Here is a 12,570-nt window from a genome sequence, read left to right as displayed (position 1 = left end):
GAAAAGTTTCAAACATTTGATCACACCTTAATCTTTATTGTTTCCTGTCTTAAATCTACCCAGAAACTACTAGGCACCAGTCTTTTAATTAACATACAAAGACAGTTACTGGATACACTTAAAAAATTGTTTTGAAGCCAAGTGGTAGTGCACGCCTTTAATCCCAGCACTTGGGAGGCAAGCCTGGTCTACAGAGAGTTCCAGGACAGCCAAGGCTACACAGAGAAACCCTGTCTACCAAGAAAAAAAAATTGTTTTAAAAACAACACAACAACAACAAAAAACCCAGGGCTATCACATTTTGTTCCCTTTTTTTCTTTCTTTCTTTCTGTTTTTGAAAAGTATGAAAAAGCAGAGTAGAAGTGTGGATGAATTGGTTTTTATTTTCTCAAGAGTAATGTGGGATAGGAAGCTTTCGAAAGTAGGAGTCTGAGGCAAACGTAGTTGCATATAGTAATCCGAGCAGGCAGGACAACATTGGCTTGCCCTACATAGTTCTAGGCCCTGTCTTAATATAAAAATGAGTAATGTGCAAGTGGCGTTTCCACAGATCAGTTCATTATCTTTAAAGAGAAATTGTTGTATGTCTTGTTAGCTGGACCTGGGAAGAGGGCGTTTTAAATTTTCTCTTAAATAATAAAAACATACGTAGCATGGGATCTCTATGATCAAAACTTTTTTGAGATAGAACCTATTTTCTGGTTTTGCCCAGGCTTGCCTAAAAATAAAACTAAATTCTCCCTTGTCAGGCTCCCAGATGCTGTGGCTATAGGCATGTACTTAACCAGACCAATCACAAACTACTTTGGAAAACTTGAACTTTTCATTCTCCTCTATAATCTCATTTTGAGAAATGGCGTCGTAACTCCAATTATTGAACATTTCTGGAGTGATTTAAAATGTATAATGTGGTTTGGGGTTTTTTGTTGTTTGTTTGTTTTTTTGCTTTTTTTTTTTTTTTTTTTTTTTTTTTTTTTTTTTTTTTTTTTTTTTTTAGTTATATTTCTTTTCCGTAATGTGTTTATTTGGAGCCTCACTGCTCCACTTGACCTGAGTCTTTTATTATTATCTATGTTGTTGAAATGTGACTGGTTGTATTGCCTCTTTGTGTGTTCTTTTGACTTTGTGATTCTGTCATTTTTATTGCTTCGTAATCATTTTAGTGATATTTAAGAGCAAGCTTAAGCATTATGTTTAACAAAAAGTCCTCTGAATACTCTAACACTTTAATTCTGGTATCTTTTTAATTCTGTCTAACCTCTTGGAATTTGAAGAGTGTACCAGTGAGTTGGATGTAACTTCAGAGCTCATTTCCCCTATCCTTTCATTTAAAAGTGAAGGCACTGAGACTGGAGGAATTTTTAAATTGGTGTATTGCATTGTATAATACTAAATACATAGGATACTAAATTTGGAACATTAAAACCAATTTATTTTTCTGAGGTGGCTGAGTAATTTTTCTTTGGGACTCACTGGGACATTTCTGAAATCACCTAACTTTGGAAAGAGTCATCTGACATGTATGGTAGCTGCTGCCTAGTTATAGGTTCTCTTACCTGTGGCTTGTAAATGGCTAGACGAGCATTGTTACATGACAATCTTAGGTAGCTGTGTGAAAGGGAAAGTACAACTGTAAAAGTGACAATGTCTCTAAGTTACGTCACACTTAAAGTATACCTCATCACTAGAATTCTCTATGTCAGGCTTTAGCAGCACTTTAACATCTTCAATGTTAATGCCTTTACAAGCTGTTTTTTATGACCTATTTCATTGGTAGTTCTGATTCTAGAAATAATTTTTAAAATTCTTATTGAGAATTCCATAAAATATACAGTGAAATATGATCATACCTGTTTCCCATTTTTCCTCTCCACGCCTGCCCCTACTGGCCCCAAACATAGGTCACTGTTTTATGTTCAATTAGAATAAATTTTTTGAGACAATGTCTTGCTAGGTAGTCTACGCTGACCTCAAATTTGTGGGATCATTCTGCCTTAGACTCCTAAGTGTTAAAATGATTACAAGAGTGCCATCAAGCCCTGTTTCTGTATAAACATGCAAATCTGAACCTATCTGTAATAGTACACTTGTAATCCAGCACTTGAGAAGCAGAGGCAGGAAAATCAGTTCACATCTATCTTAGGCTACATAGAGAGTTCAAGCCAGCTGGACTGCTTGATAACCTATCTCAAAGAAGGAAAGAGAAGAAGGGAGCAGAGAGAAAAAATCTGATCATGCTACTTACTTACTGGAATTCTTATTAGAATAAAATACAAATCCTGCCAGGAGCTTCTTAATGTGATGACAGTTTGTCATGTCTTCTTAAGGCATTGTGAGCTAACTTTTCAATTCATTCCGTAGGGTTTTTATATACATCTTTACTTTCTGCTGCTCTAACATCTAGCTATTACTTATCCTTTAGGTCCAGGGATACCTATTAAGCACTGAGCTAATTGTCAGGTAAAGAGGCCATTAATTTAACACAAATATAAATTAAGAGCTGCTCTTTAAAGAGAAAGCAAAACCAGTCTTTTGATGCTTTTTAAGAAAAAACTAATTTACCTAATGTCAGTACTATGAAAGTCAAAAGGAATATGTTGATTGGTTGGTTGTTGTTTTATCCTAAACTTTTAATATCACTTAAGAATGTGTGTTTATTAAGTTTGTACGTTACAGTCTATAGGCTAGTTTCTGAACTGAATATTGAAAACCAGATAATAGAGTCTAGCCTAAATGTTAACATATATGTACATATGTAGTGTATTTAATGTAAAATAAATGAACTATCTGGCTAAGGGGTGCAGGTAGCTCAGTTGGTAACTTGCCTTGCATTCTGGAAGCCTTTCTGGAGTTCATTTCCCAGTTTCCTATATTACGGTATTCTCACCTAAATCTCAGCACTCAGGAAGTAGGGACATAAGGATCATACATGGTCATCCTCAACTACAAATATCCCATTTGATACGAGCCTAAGTTACAGGAAACCCTGCCTAAGGGAGCTGGGGAGAATACGTCAAACTGGACAAGACTGGGTCATTTAATTTCTTGTGGTTTGAAAATCCGCTACAATTTCTCTTGGTTTGCGTGTACACACACACACACACACACACACACACACAATCTGTTTTGATATATAAATATCAGGCACACCAATAGATCAGCTATTGACCCTTGTCTAGATGTAATTATCATATCTGAAGGAAGTTTACATCGACCTTTCCTGTTCATTCCTCTTTTCTTTGGTTAGGTAGATACATATAGTGGGAAGGATTTGAGCTTTGGACTTTTCTGTACTCTCCCATTGTGAGCTCCACCACTTAATCTGTGAACATGAGGAAGTTAGTTACTTGCTTTTCTTTCCTTGGAATATAAAGATTTGACAAGGTTATATGAGCTAAATTTAGCAAAATGGCAAAAATAATTGCTGGTCCTAGGTAGGTAGGTATTTGAGGTTTGCTAGTTCTCTGTAAGTAAGCTAGCTTCTAACCTAACTAAACACAGCCTGTTTCACCTAAGAATCAGATATTAGCTGTAATTAACTTTTCTAGGTGTTAGATAAATGAGTAACCTGAAAGGCTGAGGACCAAATATTGTGTTGCTCCATCTAATATATTTCATCATGACCAGATGGCTGCAATTCCTGGAGTTTTATTTAGCTTTATCTTGTTTCTTAAGAGTATTAGAGAAATGTTTCTCTCATTAATATCAGTGTCTTGTTGTCTCAGTTCCTAGCACTAACCATGCTTGTCAAATTGTCTTCTTTCACCTTAGCTATTCTGGCTTCCTGCTGCTACCATCTTTGAGTAAGATGAAAGTTGGCTCTTTTCCTGTCTGGTCATGATTATTTATGATGTGTGTATCCTGTTGTCAAATGTGTTCTGGGTGTGGTGGAGTGGGAATTGCATAATTTAAAATGTAAAGCATACAGTTCTTTGACAATATATATGGTCGTTTGAATGAAACTGGCCTCCATAAGCTCATAGGTGGCAGCATTATTTGAAAAGATTAGGACGTATGCCCTGAAGTAGGTGTGTGTGGCTCTCTTGGAGGAAGTGTGTCACTAGTGGTGGGCTTTGGAGTTTCAGAAGCCCAAGCCAGGTGCAATAGCTCTCTTCCTGCTGCCTGCCTATCCTGATGTAGAGCTCTTGAGCTACCTCTCCAGCACTGTTTGCCTGTATGCCACCATGCTTCCCGTCATGAGTAGAAGTTCTAAATATAAGCAAGCCACAATCAAAATGTTTTCTGTTATGTGCTGCCGTGATCCTGACATCTCTTTAAAGCAATAGGACATTGACTAAGATAGTATATTTACAGTATTGTACAACCACCAAAGAGGACCACCAAACCATCCGAAAGCAATCACTCCTCCTCTCTCTTACCCTGACTCCTCCCTACCCAAAAAAGTAATTTCTACTTTCTGTCTGTAGATTTTCCTTTTCTGGATTTTTCATATTAAATAGAATCGTAGAATATATTACTTTTATGTCTAGTATCTATTGCATAGCAACTTAAATGATTGTGCTTCTACCTTTTGTTCCCCTGTTTCTTACACTGCTTTAAAGCCTGAGTGTGGAAGAATGCCTTGAGTGGATATAGCAGTTGTCAATAAAGCACTGTTTAGCCAATCAGCTGGGCAGAAGGCCAGGAAGTAGAAGGTGGGGCTTCCAAGGGAGATTGGAAGAGCAGGTTACTGGACAGTTGACAGTTGGAGGGAAGCCACCTGAAGAGGATCAGATTGGCAAGTGATTGAGATACATGTAGGTTTTGAGGCCATAGGATTAGAGTAGTTTAGTTTACTAGTAGATTAGTAATAGTTTAAATTCTGCCCAGCGTAGGGCTTGCACCTTTAAAATACACTGCAGTCTCATTGTATCAGTTATTGGCTTCCTAGGCCATACAGATAAGTTAATTGCAACACCTGAGGTTATGAGGCCTAGGTAGTATAATTAGGTTACTGGGAGCAGGCCTCAAAATTTTAAACCTGTCCCAGGTTCTAGGTTCAATCTATTTCTTCAACCCATGCTATGATGTGAGAATGTGCTTTATTCATAGACTGCCACATTGTCCTGCCATTATAGGCTGAAATTTCTAAATTTTCTTGTCTTGTTTTTGTCAGATAATTTTGACCAGTAGACACAAAAGTAACTCCTAGTGCAGATACACAGCCTTTCGTTGATTGATAGATATTTGGTCTACTTATACATTTTGGCCATGGTAAATTGTGATACTATGCCATTCCTGTATAAGCATTTGTTTGATTATATCCCTATTTTTACATTTTGACATGTGATTTGTCTTTGCTAGAATAAAATTCCCGAGAAAACAACATACAAAAAGAAAAGATTTATTTTGGCCCCTCATTTTAAAGGTTTGCGTCTACTGTCATTTGGCCTGTTTCTGGTCCTTTAGTGAGGCCCAATTAATTTCCCCTTTTATTAAAAATAGATTCTCTTTCCTCACTCATACAGTATATCCCAGTTGCAGTTTCCCCTCCCTCTACGCCTCCCAGTTCCTCCCTCCCTCCCTTCCCATCCTGAATCCACTTCCTTTCTGCCTTTCATTAGAAAAGAACAGGCTTCTAAGAGATAACAACCAAACATAACAAAACAAAATATAATTAGATAAAACAGAAAAGCATCACATGGAAGTTGGACAAGGCAAAGCAACAAAAGAAAAAGAGCCCCAAGAGACATCACAAGAATCAGAGACCCACTCATTCACACATTCTGGAGTCCCATGGAAACACTAAACTGAAAGCTGTAAGACCTGGTGCAGATCCATGTCAGGCGTGTGCTTCTTGCCTCAGTCTCTGTGTGTTCATGTGAACTTTGGTTAGTTTAGAAGGTCTTGTTTCCCTGGTGTCCTTTATCTCCTCTGCTTCTTAAACTCTTTCTGCTGCTTCTTCCTCAGGGTTCCCTGAGCTCTGAGGGGAGAGATTTGATGGAAACATTCCATTTAAAGCTGTGTGTTCCAAGGTCTGTGTCTCTGTATAATGTCTGGCTGTGGGTCTCTGTATTTGCTGCCATATGCTACAGGGGAAAGCTTATCTAATGACGGCTGAGTGAGGCCTTGATCTGTGAGCATGACAGAATATTGTTACTTTTTTTAAGAACAATAGTATTTGGTTTTACCCTAGATCCTTTAAGCTATCTAGTCTCAGATTCTGGTCACCCAAACAGTATTAGGTATGGTTTCCATCTTGCAGAGTGGGCTTTACATCAAATCAGACTTTGGTTAGTTACTTCCACAAGCTTTGTGTCATCATTGCCCTTACATAATTTTACAGGCAGGACAGATTGTACATCAGAAGTTTTGTGGCTAGATTGATGTTTTCGCTTCACTTTGGTGGCCTGCAGAGTACCTTCACACATCAAAGACTCTAAATCTTAGAAGTGAAGGTTCTATGTTGGTGCCAACTCACCCTCTCCGTGGTTAGTAAGTTGTGTGGGAGTTGTCTTCAGCAATGGGGACTTGCTGTCAGTTTAAGGAAAGTAATCTATTGTTTTGTCAACAGCCAGGGTTGTTTGGGGATTTCCATGTGACCCCCTTTGGCCCACAGTACAACTGGATAAAATCTAGTCCCAGTACTGGAAGCTTCTTTGTTGATTAGAAATAGCTAGTTGGGATTCCATCTTCCTCGTTATTTGGAGACTTCATTAGGAGCACTGTCATATATTTTAGGAAGTTTATGCTGTACTAGGTCTTCCATACCACCCCTCAGATGCCAATTCTAGCCATCTCTCCCTGTATTCCTTCCTCAACCCCATCTCTCTTCCCCTTCCCTACCTGGTCCTCCCATTCCTTTGTACCACCCCCACTCTCAATCCACCCATAAAAATCTATTTCCCTCTTCCAGGAAGATCCAGGTGTCCCCATCTAGACCTAACTTCTCTAGGTCTTGGATTGTAACTTGGTTATCATTTATTCAACAGCTAATAGCCACATATAAGTGGATTCACACAATATTTATCTTTTGAGGTCTGGGTTAGCTCACTCAGGATTTTTCTTTTCCTACTTTGATCTATTTACCGGCAAATAACACTATGTCATAATTTTTAACAACTGACTAATACTCCACTGTGTGAATGTGCCACATTTTCTTTATTCATTCTTCTGTTGGGGGACATCCAGATTGTTTCCAGTGTCTGACTATTATGAATAGAGTAGCAGTGAACATGATTGAACAAGTGTCCTTGTGGTGGATATATTGTCCTTGGGGTATATGTTGAAGAGGGAGTATAGCTACATCTTGAGATAGATCGATTCCTGGTTTTCTGAGGATCCACCATATTGATTTCCATACTCCCACCAGCAATGGAGAAGTATTCTCTTACTCTGCATCCTTTGTTACTGTCATTCTGACAGGTGTAAAATGGAATCTCAACGTAGTTTTGATTTACATTTCCCCAATGACTACAGATGTTGAACATTCTCAGCCATTTGAGGTTCCTCTATTGAGAATTCTCAACTTAGATCTGTACTTCATTTGTTGATAGTATATTATTTGGGTTATTTTGATAGGATTACTTGTTGTTGTTTTTTTTTAATGCCAAGTTTCTTGAGTTCTTTATATATTTTAGATATTAGTCCTCTATCAGATATAAAGTTGGTTTAAAAAAAAAAAAAAAAAAAAAAACTTCCTGTTCTGTAGACTGCTGCTTTGTTATTACTGTGAAGGAAAGCTGTTCTGTGGTAGCCAAGGCCCACTAACAGCTGTGAATTCCTCTGGATTAATCCACTGAAATTAGAACTCTTCATGATCCAGTAACTTGTGAAGGCCTAGCATAGATACTGTTCAGATTTTAAAAAACAAAAACAAAAAATTCTTAGTTTTGAGTGCCTGAGCCCTGGGGCAGCCCATTATATCCAAATCATGAGCCAGGAGCAGAATCGTTGACTCATACGTAATTTTTGTGTTGAAGTCTTGAGAATCTTCTGTTTTCCTATGCAATATTACATGTCTGCTTGCATTTAGAAGGGCCCAGTTTCTTCACATTTTCCAGCACTCTTTTTTTTATAACCATCCTAGTCAGTATGAAATTATGGTCAGGCTTTTGATTTGCATTTCATTAATGACTGCTGTTAAATATCTTTACCTATGGTTTTGGTTCGTTTGGGTTTTTTTTAGCTTGTTTATCTTTAATAAAACATTTGTTCAAATCGTTTGCTTATATTTCTAGTTATTTGGTTTTTTTAATAAATTGAAAGATGAGATTTGTGTGCTAAAAGCATTGTGACAGGCATAGTTTACAAATATTTTCTCTCATTTATAGACTGTCTTCACTCTGAGCTTTTAAAATATTAGCTCTTAAACTTAAGTATATTATCCATTTTGAATTAATTATTAAGAGCTAAGAATCTAGCATCCTATATGTGAATACTGTTTTCCCAATAGCATTTGTTGAAGGGATTGCCCATTCCAGCAGTCTTGTATCCTTATTGAAAATCAGTTGACTCGTCTGTGTATGTCTGTGTATGTATACACGCAGATGGATGGATGGCTTTCGGTTTATTGTCTTACTGTTTTTAGACTTTTGCCAGTACCACAGACTGTAACTTTTAATTTTGTTCTTTTTCCACAATAGTTTTGACTGCTCCAAGTCTCCAGAATTTTCATACGAATTTTAGGATCAAGTTAACAAAATCAGATTTTTTTTTTTCACATCTGTTTTTAGGGAGATTATCCTATTGGAAATATTTTTTTCCTCTTAATTGGTAAAGAGAACAATTTTCTGAATTTCCTATGGGGATTATTCATTTGGTAAATATATTTAAGACAGAATTGTATGTATTGATTTTGCATTCTGCAACATTTCTGAATTTATTAGGAAAGGTGATATCAATCAATTATGGTCATTTAATCTATAAGTAGTAAAAGATTTTTATTTTTTCCCCCTGCTTGAGTTCCACCTGTGCTTTTCTTTTGTTTTCTTTTCCCTAATTTTTGAGGCTTGAACTTCTAACGAAGATATATATCATCCATGACTTTCAGCTTAGATAAAATACTTGTTCTTGCCACTGAATATGATGTTAACTGAGAGTTCTTGTAAGTGCCTCAGGAGTGTATATTTGCTTTTGACAACTTATATCTATTGAAATGTTTTTATTATGGTATTAATGTTTTATTTTGTATATCAAAAATACGTATTGATTCTCTTAAATGTGCCTCAGCATTTAGCTTATAAGGAATATTGATTGGTATGTGGGGGATTTTTGCCATGGTGTTAGAGTAATGCTAGCATCATAATATCTTTGGAAAGTGTTCCACTCAGTATTTTTAAGAGTTTGAGATAGTCTATAGGGTGTTTTTCTTTGTTGGTTTTTTTAATATTTGGTAGAATTAAGTTCTGAGCCTAGACTTTTGTATGAGCAGAAACACTCAACCATCTATACTAGCATGGGCAAAATCAGGATTAAATGAAAGATCCTTGAAATTAGAACCATAAATGTTAAGGTAAGACTTAATGTTACCAAAAGACAGACTCTTGCTTGGCACAATTGGGCTCAAAGAGTACAATGCACTATCTGCAAAGGTTATTCGTAGGCCTTACAACCTAACAGAATTAGTATTACTAGCACCACAACATCTGAGTGTTGGAGTTCCTGTGTCCATGAAGCCTTACCATAATTATACAGTATGTTGTCCTACTATTTGTATAATTATCAGGATGATGGGTTAGGCATGATACTGCACTGCTATGTTGGCATCATTATGAATGAATTGGGGTTTTTGTTATTTTCATGTTTGAAAGCCATATCTTTGAGGTGTCATTTTTCATTTCATTCACCCTAAAAGTGTGATAAAAATATAAGATAATAGAAAACTGTTTGCATGCCTGTATACAATATCTCACAAAGTCTGAAATAGAACAGCACTGGAACTACACTTTACAATGAGGTTACTGTACAGATAAATTTAAATTTGTGGTGTGAATCTAAGTAGTTTAGCATCAAGGAAGAGCATTCCTGTTAGTAGAGTCCTTTTAAGTAACTCTTGGCAACATTGTAGTTGTTGAAACATCTTGAACTATTCTTCTTGCTACCCCTAGTTCAGGTTTTCATTTTGAGACCACTTTCTTAGTTTAACTTAGAGTTAAAATGGTTAGAATTCTATGAATCAGTTTCTTGGAGTGATTTTACATGCATTTTTTTAGTAAACAAAGTACTATTTTTACAATGAAAAGTATTTTATGAGTGGAGCAATATTAGGATAAGTGCTGTTTTAATGTTGGTGTCTAGAGCTGTTTGCCTGTGCACAAGGTACTAAGTGGCCAAATCACAGGGCAGTATGACTGCCTCCTCCCAGCAAGCATTTAACTTCTCCAAGAGACAAATGAGACCTTACATTGCAGGCCCTAATCTTATGTAGACAACTATAGTTACTGTGATTTTTTTTTTTTTTTCCTTTAAATCAATGTGACAGCCAGCTGTGTCAGAGTCGAGACAGCATTTTACATCTTCTCCGGCCTTACACCCCCCCCCCCAATAATGTTTCCTGAGCCTTGGAGTAGATGGTGTAGGTGTCCTGGATAGGGCGGAGGACTCAACAATCACTTATTCTTAGTACTCTGGTCACTTAAGGGTCTCTGTATTAACCTACTGCTTGCTCACTGCATTAAGAAACTTGTCTAGTCAAGGCTGAGAAAGCACTAATCAGTAGATGTAAATATAAATACAAGCAGTGTGACATCGTGTCTGGTTAGGAAAATAAACACTGATAGATTTCCCCTCTTGGAGCATGTCCTGGCTCCCTAGCAGCTAAAGGTTTTGTTTGACTAGGTTGTCTCTACCAAACATGAGTTCCCTCTTAAGGAATGAACCTCAAATTCAGTTCAGAAAGCAGTTGATTACCCCAATAATAGTCATGTCATTATTGTAGAAACAGGTATATCTTGACTGCCAGATCAGTATTGTAGAATTCAGGATGCGTGACTGGATGAGACTGTTGATTTTTCCAGCACTGTGCATAGCACATTTCAGCCCATGAAGTTAAGTCAGCAGGCACCAAAACATCCAATTCAGTCCCAGCCTTATTTTTGTCTTGTAGTCAAAAGTTTATGGTGTCTTCAGCAGTAAAAATTTGACCATTCAGTTCTGGTGGTTCTTTGGGGGTTTTGTTTTTGTTTTTAAATCTTGTTGGCCTTAATTCATGATCTTTCTGTATCATCTGAGTAATGGATTATAGGAATGCTACCTACCACATGTGTCTTTGTTAGAGTTACTATTGTAATGATCTAACACTTTGACCACAGCAACTCATACAAAAAAGCATGGCAGTACCCAGGCAGACATGTGCTGGAGAAGTGGCAGAGAGATACTGGGCCTGGCTTGAGCACTTGAAACCTCAAAGCCCACCCCACGGTGACACACTTCCTCCAACAAGGACACACTAATAGTGCTACTCCATAATAACTAAGCATTCAAGTATATGAGCCTATGGGGCCGTTCCTATTCAAACCACCACAATGCCCAGATAAATTATCCTCTTGTCTTATTTTTATTATTTCAGAAAACCTGTTTTCATTTTTGCTGCTATTTACAACTAGTAGATTTGTAAGAATGGTTACTGGTTAACTAAAAACCTGAAACTTATGCTTTCATTCATTTAGATCCCAAGGAAGAGAAAGAAGATGATTCTGTCCTCCCTCAGGAAGTTTCCATTACTACAACTAGACCTAGCCGGGGCTGGCGCAGTAGTAGCCGAACATCTCTCTCTCGCCTTCGAGACACTGAGAACACAAGGAGCTCTAGATCCAAGACTGGCTCGTTGCAACTCGTCTGCAAGTCAGAACCAATTACAGATCAGCTTGATTATGGTATAGTATAAATACATTATGGTTCCTTCAATTTCTAATTGGTTCTTTAATCTTAAATTAATGCTGAACATTTACCTAGATGTCTTAATTTGGGGAACATGTGATAATGTAGGTAGGATTTGTTTTAGACACGTTGTGTATAGTCTCCATTCTTAGAACTGCTTTATACAATATAATTTTACTTAAGTCTTTGGCTATGAAGAGAAATATTTTGGGTGTGTGTTTTTCAATAAACTTTGGTTTAATTTTCTAGACGTTCCAGAAGAACATCAGTCCCCCGATGGCATTAGGTATAAAGTTTATTTCATACTTAAATCTTTGAATGCTACAGTATATGAAATGATTGATACTGTTTTTATTTGATAGAATTTTGATCTATTACCTCAAATTAACTTCAGTTTTAATTTGTCAAAGTCATATTCCACATTTGATCTTGAATGGGCCTTAAACATAAAACTTTTAATTTCCTAGTTCCAAAAGCATGTCTTGAGTATCTTCTTTGGGTGACCTTAACCTGTGTTGGGCATCAATGTAAAATAGAAGTGTCTTGCCCATTGTCTTTCTTAGTGATTTGGTGATTTAATGTTGCTTAAGTCTTGTGATATAGCACATTATCAGGCAGCGTTACAAAGTCAGATATCTAAGTTTTAGTGCCACTGGCCATTTATCTCTGATTTGTATTAAAGGTATTATGTCTTATTTGTGTAGTCTGAATTCTAAGTATTGCTTGTAGTAATGGAGCTTAGAGTGTAGT

General features: G+C 36.9%; 1 protein-coding gene across 2 annotated transcripts in view; it reads left to right on the top strand.

Moving 5' to 3' along the window:
- Zfp91 (ZFP91 zinc finger protein, atypical E3 ubiquitin ligase) overlaps positions 1-12,570 on the top strand; it is a 34,472-nt gene that overhangs the window by 8,780 nt on the left and 13,122 nt on the right. For both annotated transcript variants that reach the window (XM_051146185.1, XM_051146183.1), the window contains exons 3-4: positions 11,610-11,816; positions 12,070-12,106. In XM_051146185.1, the coding sequence (XP_051002142.1) occupies positions 11,610-11,816; positions 12,070-12,106 (244 nt within the window). The remainder of the gene's footprint in view (positions 1-11,609; positions 11,817-12,069; positions 12,107-12,570) is intronic.

The sequence above is a fragment of the Acomys russatus genome, chromosome 5 (genome assembly GCF_903995435.1).
Source record: "Acomys russatus chromosome 5, mAcoRus1.1, whole genome shotgun sequence".
Lineage (NCBI taxonomy): Eukaryota > Metazoa > Chordata > Mammalia > Rodentia > Muridae > Acomys > Acomys russatus.
The sequence above is the reverse complement of the archived record's forward strand: the minus strand, read 5'-3'. Positions and strand labels throughout refer to the sequence as shown.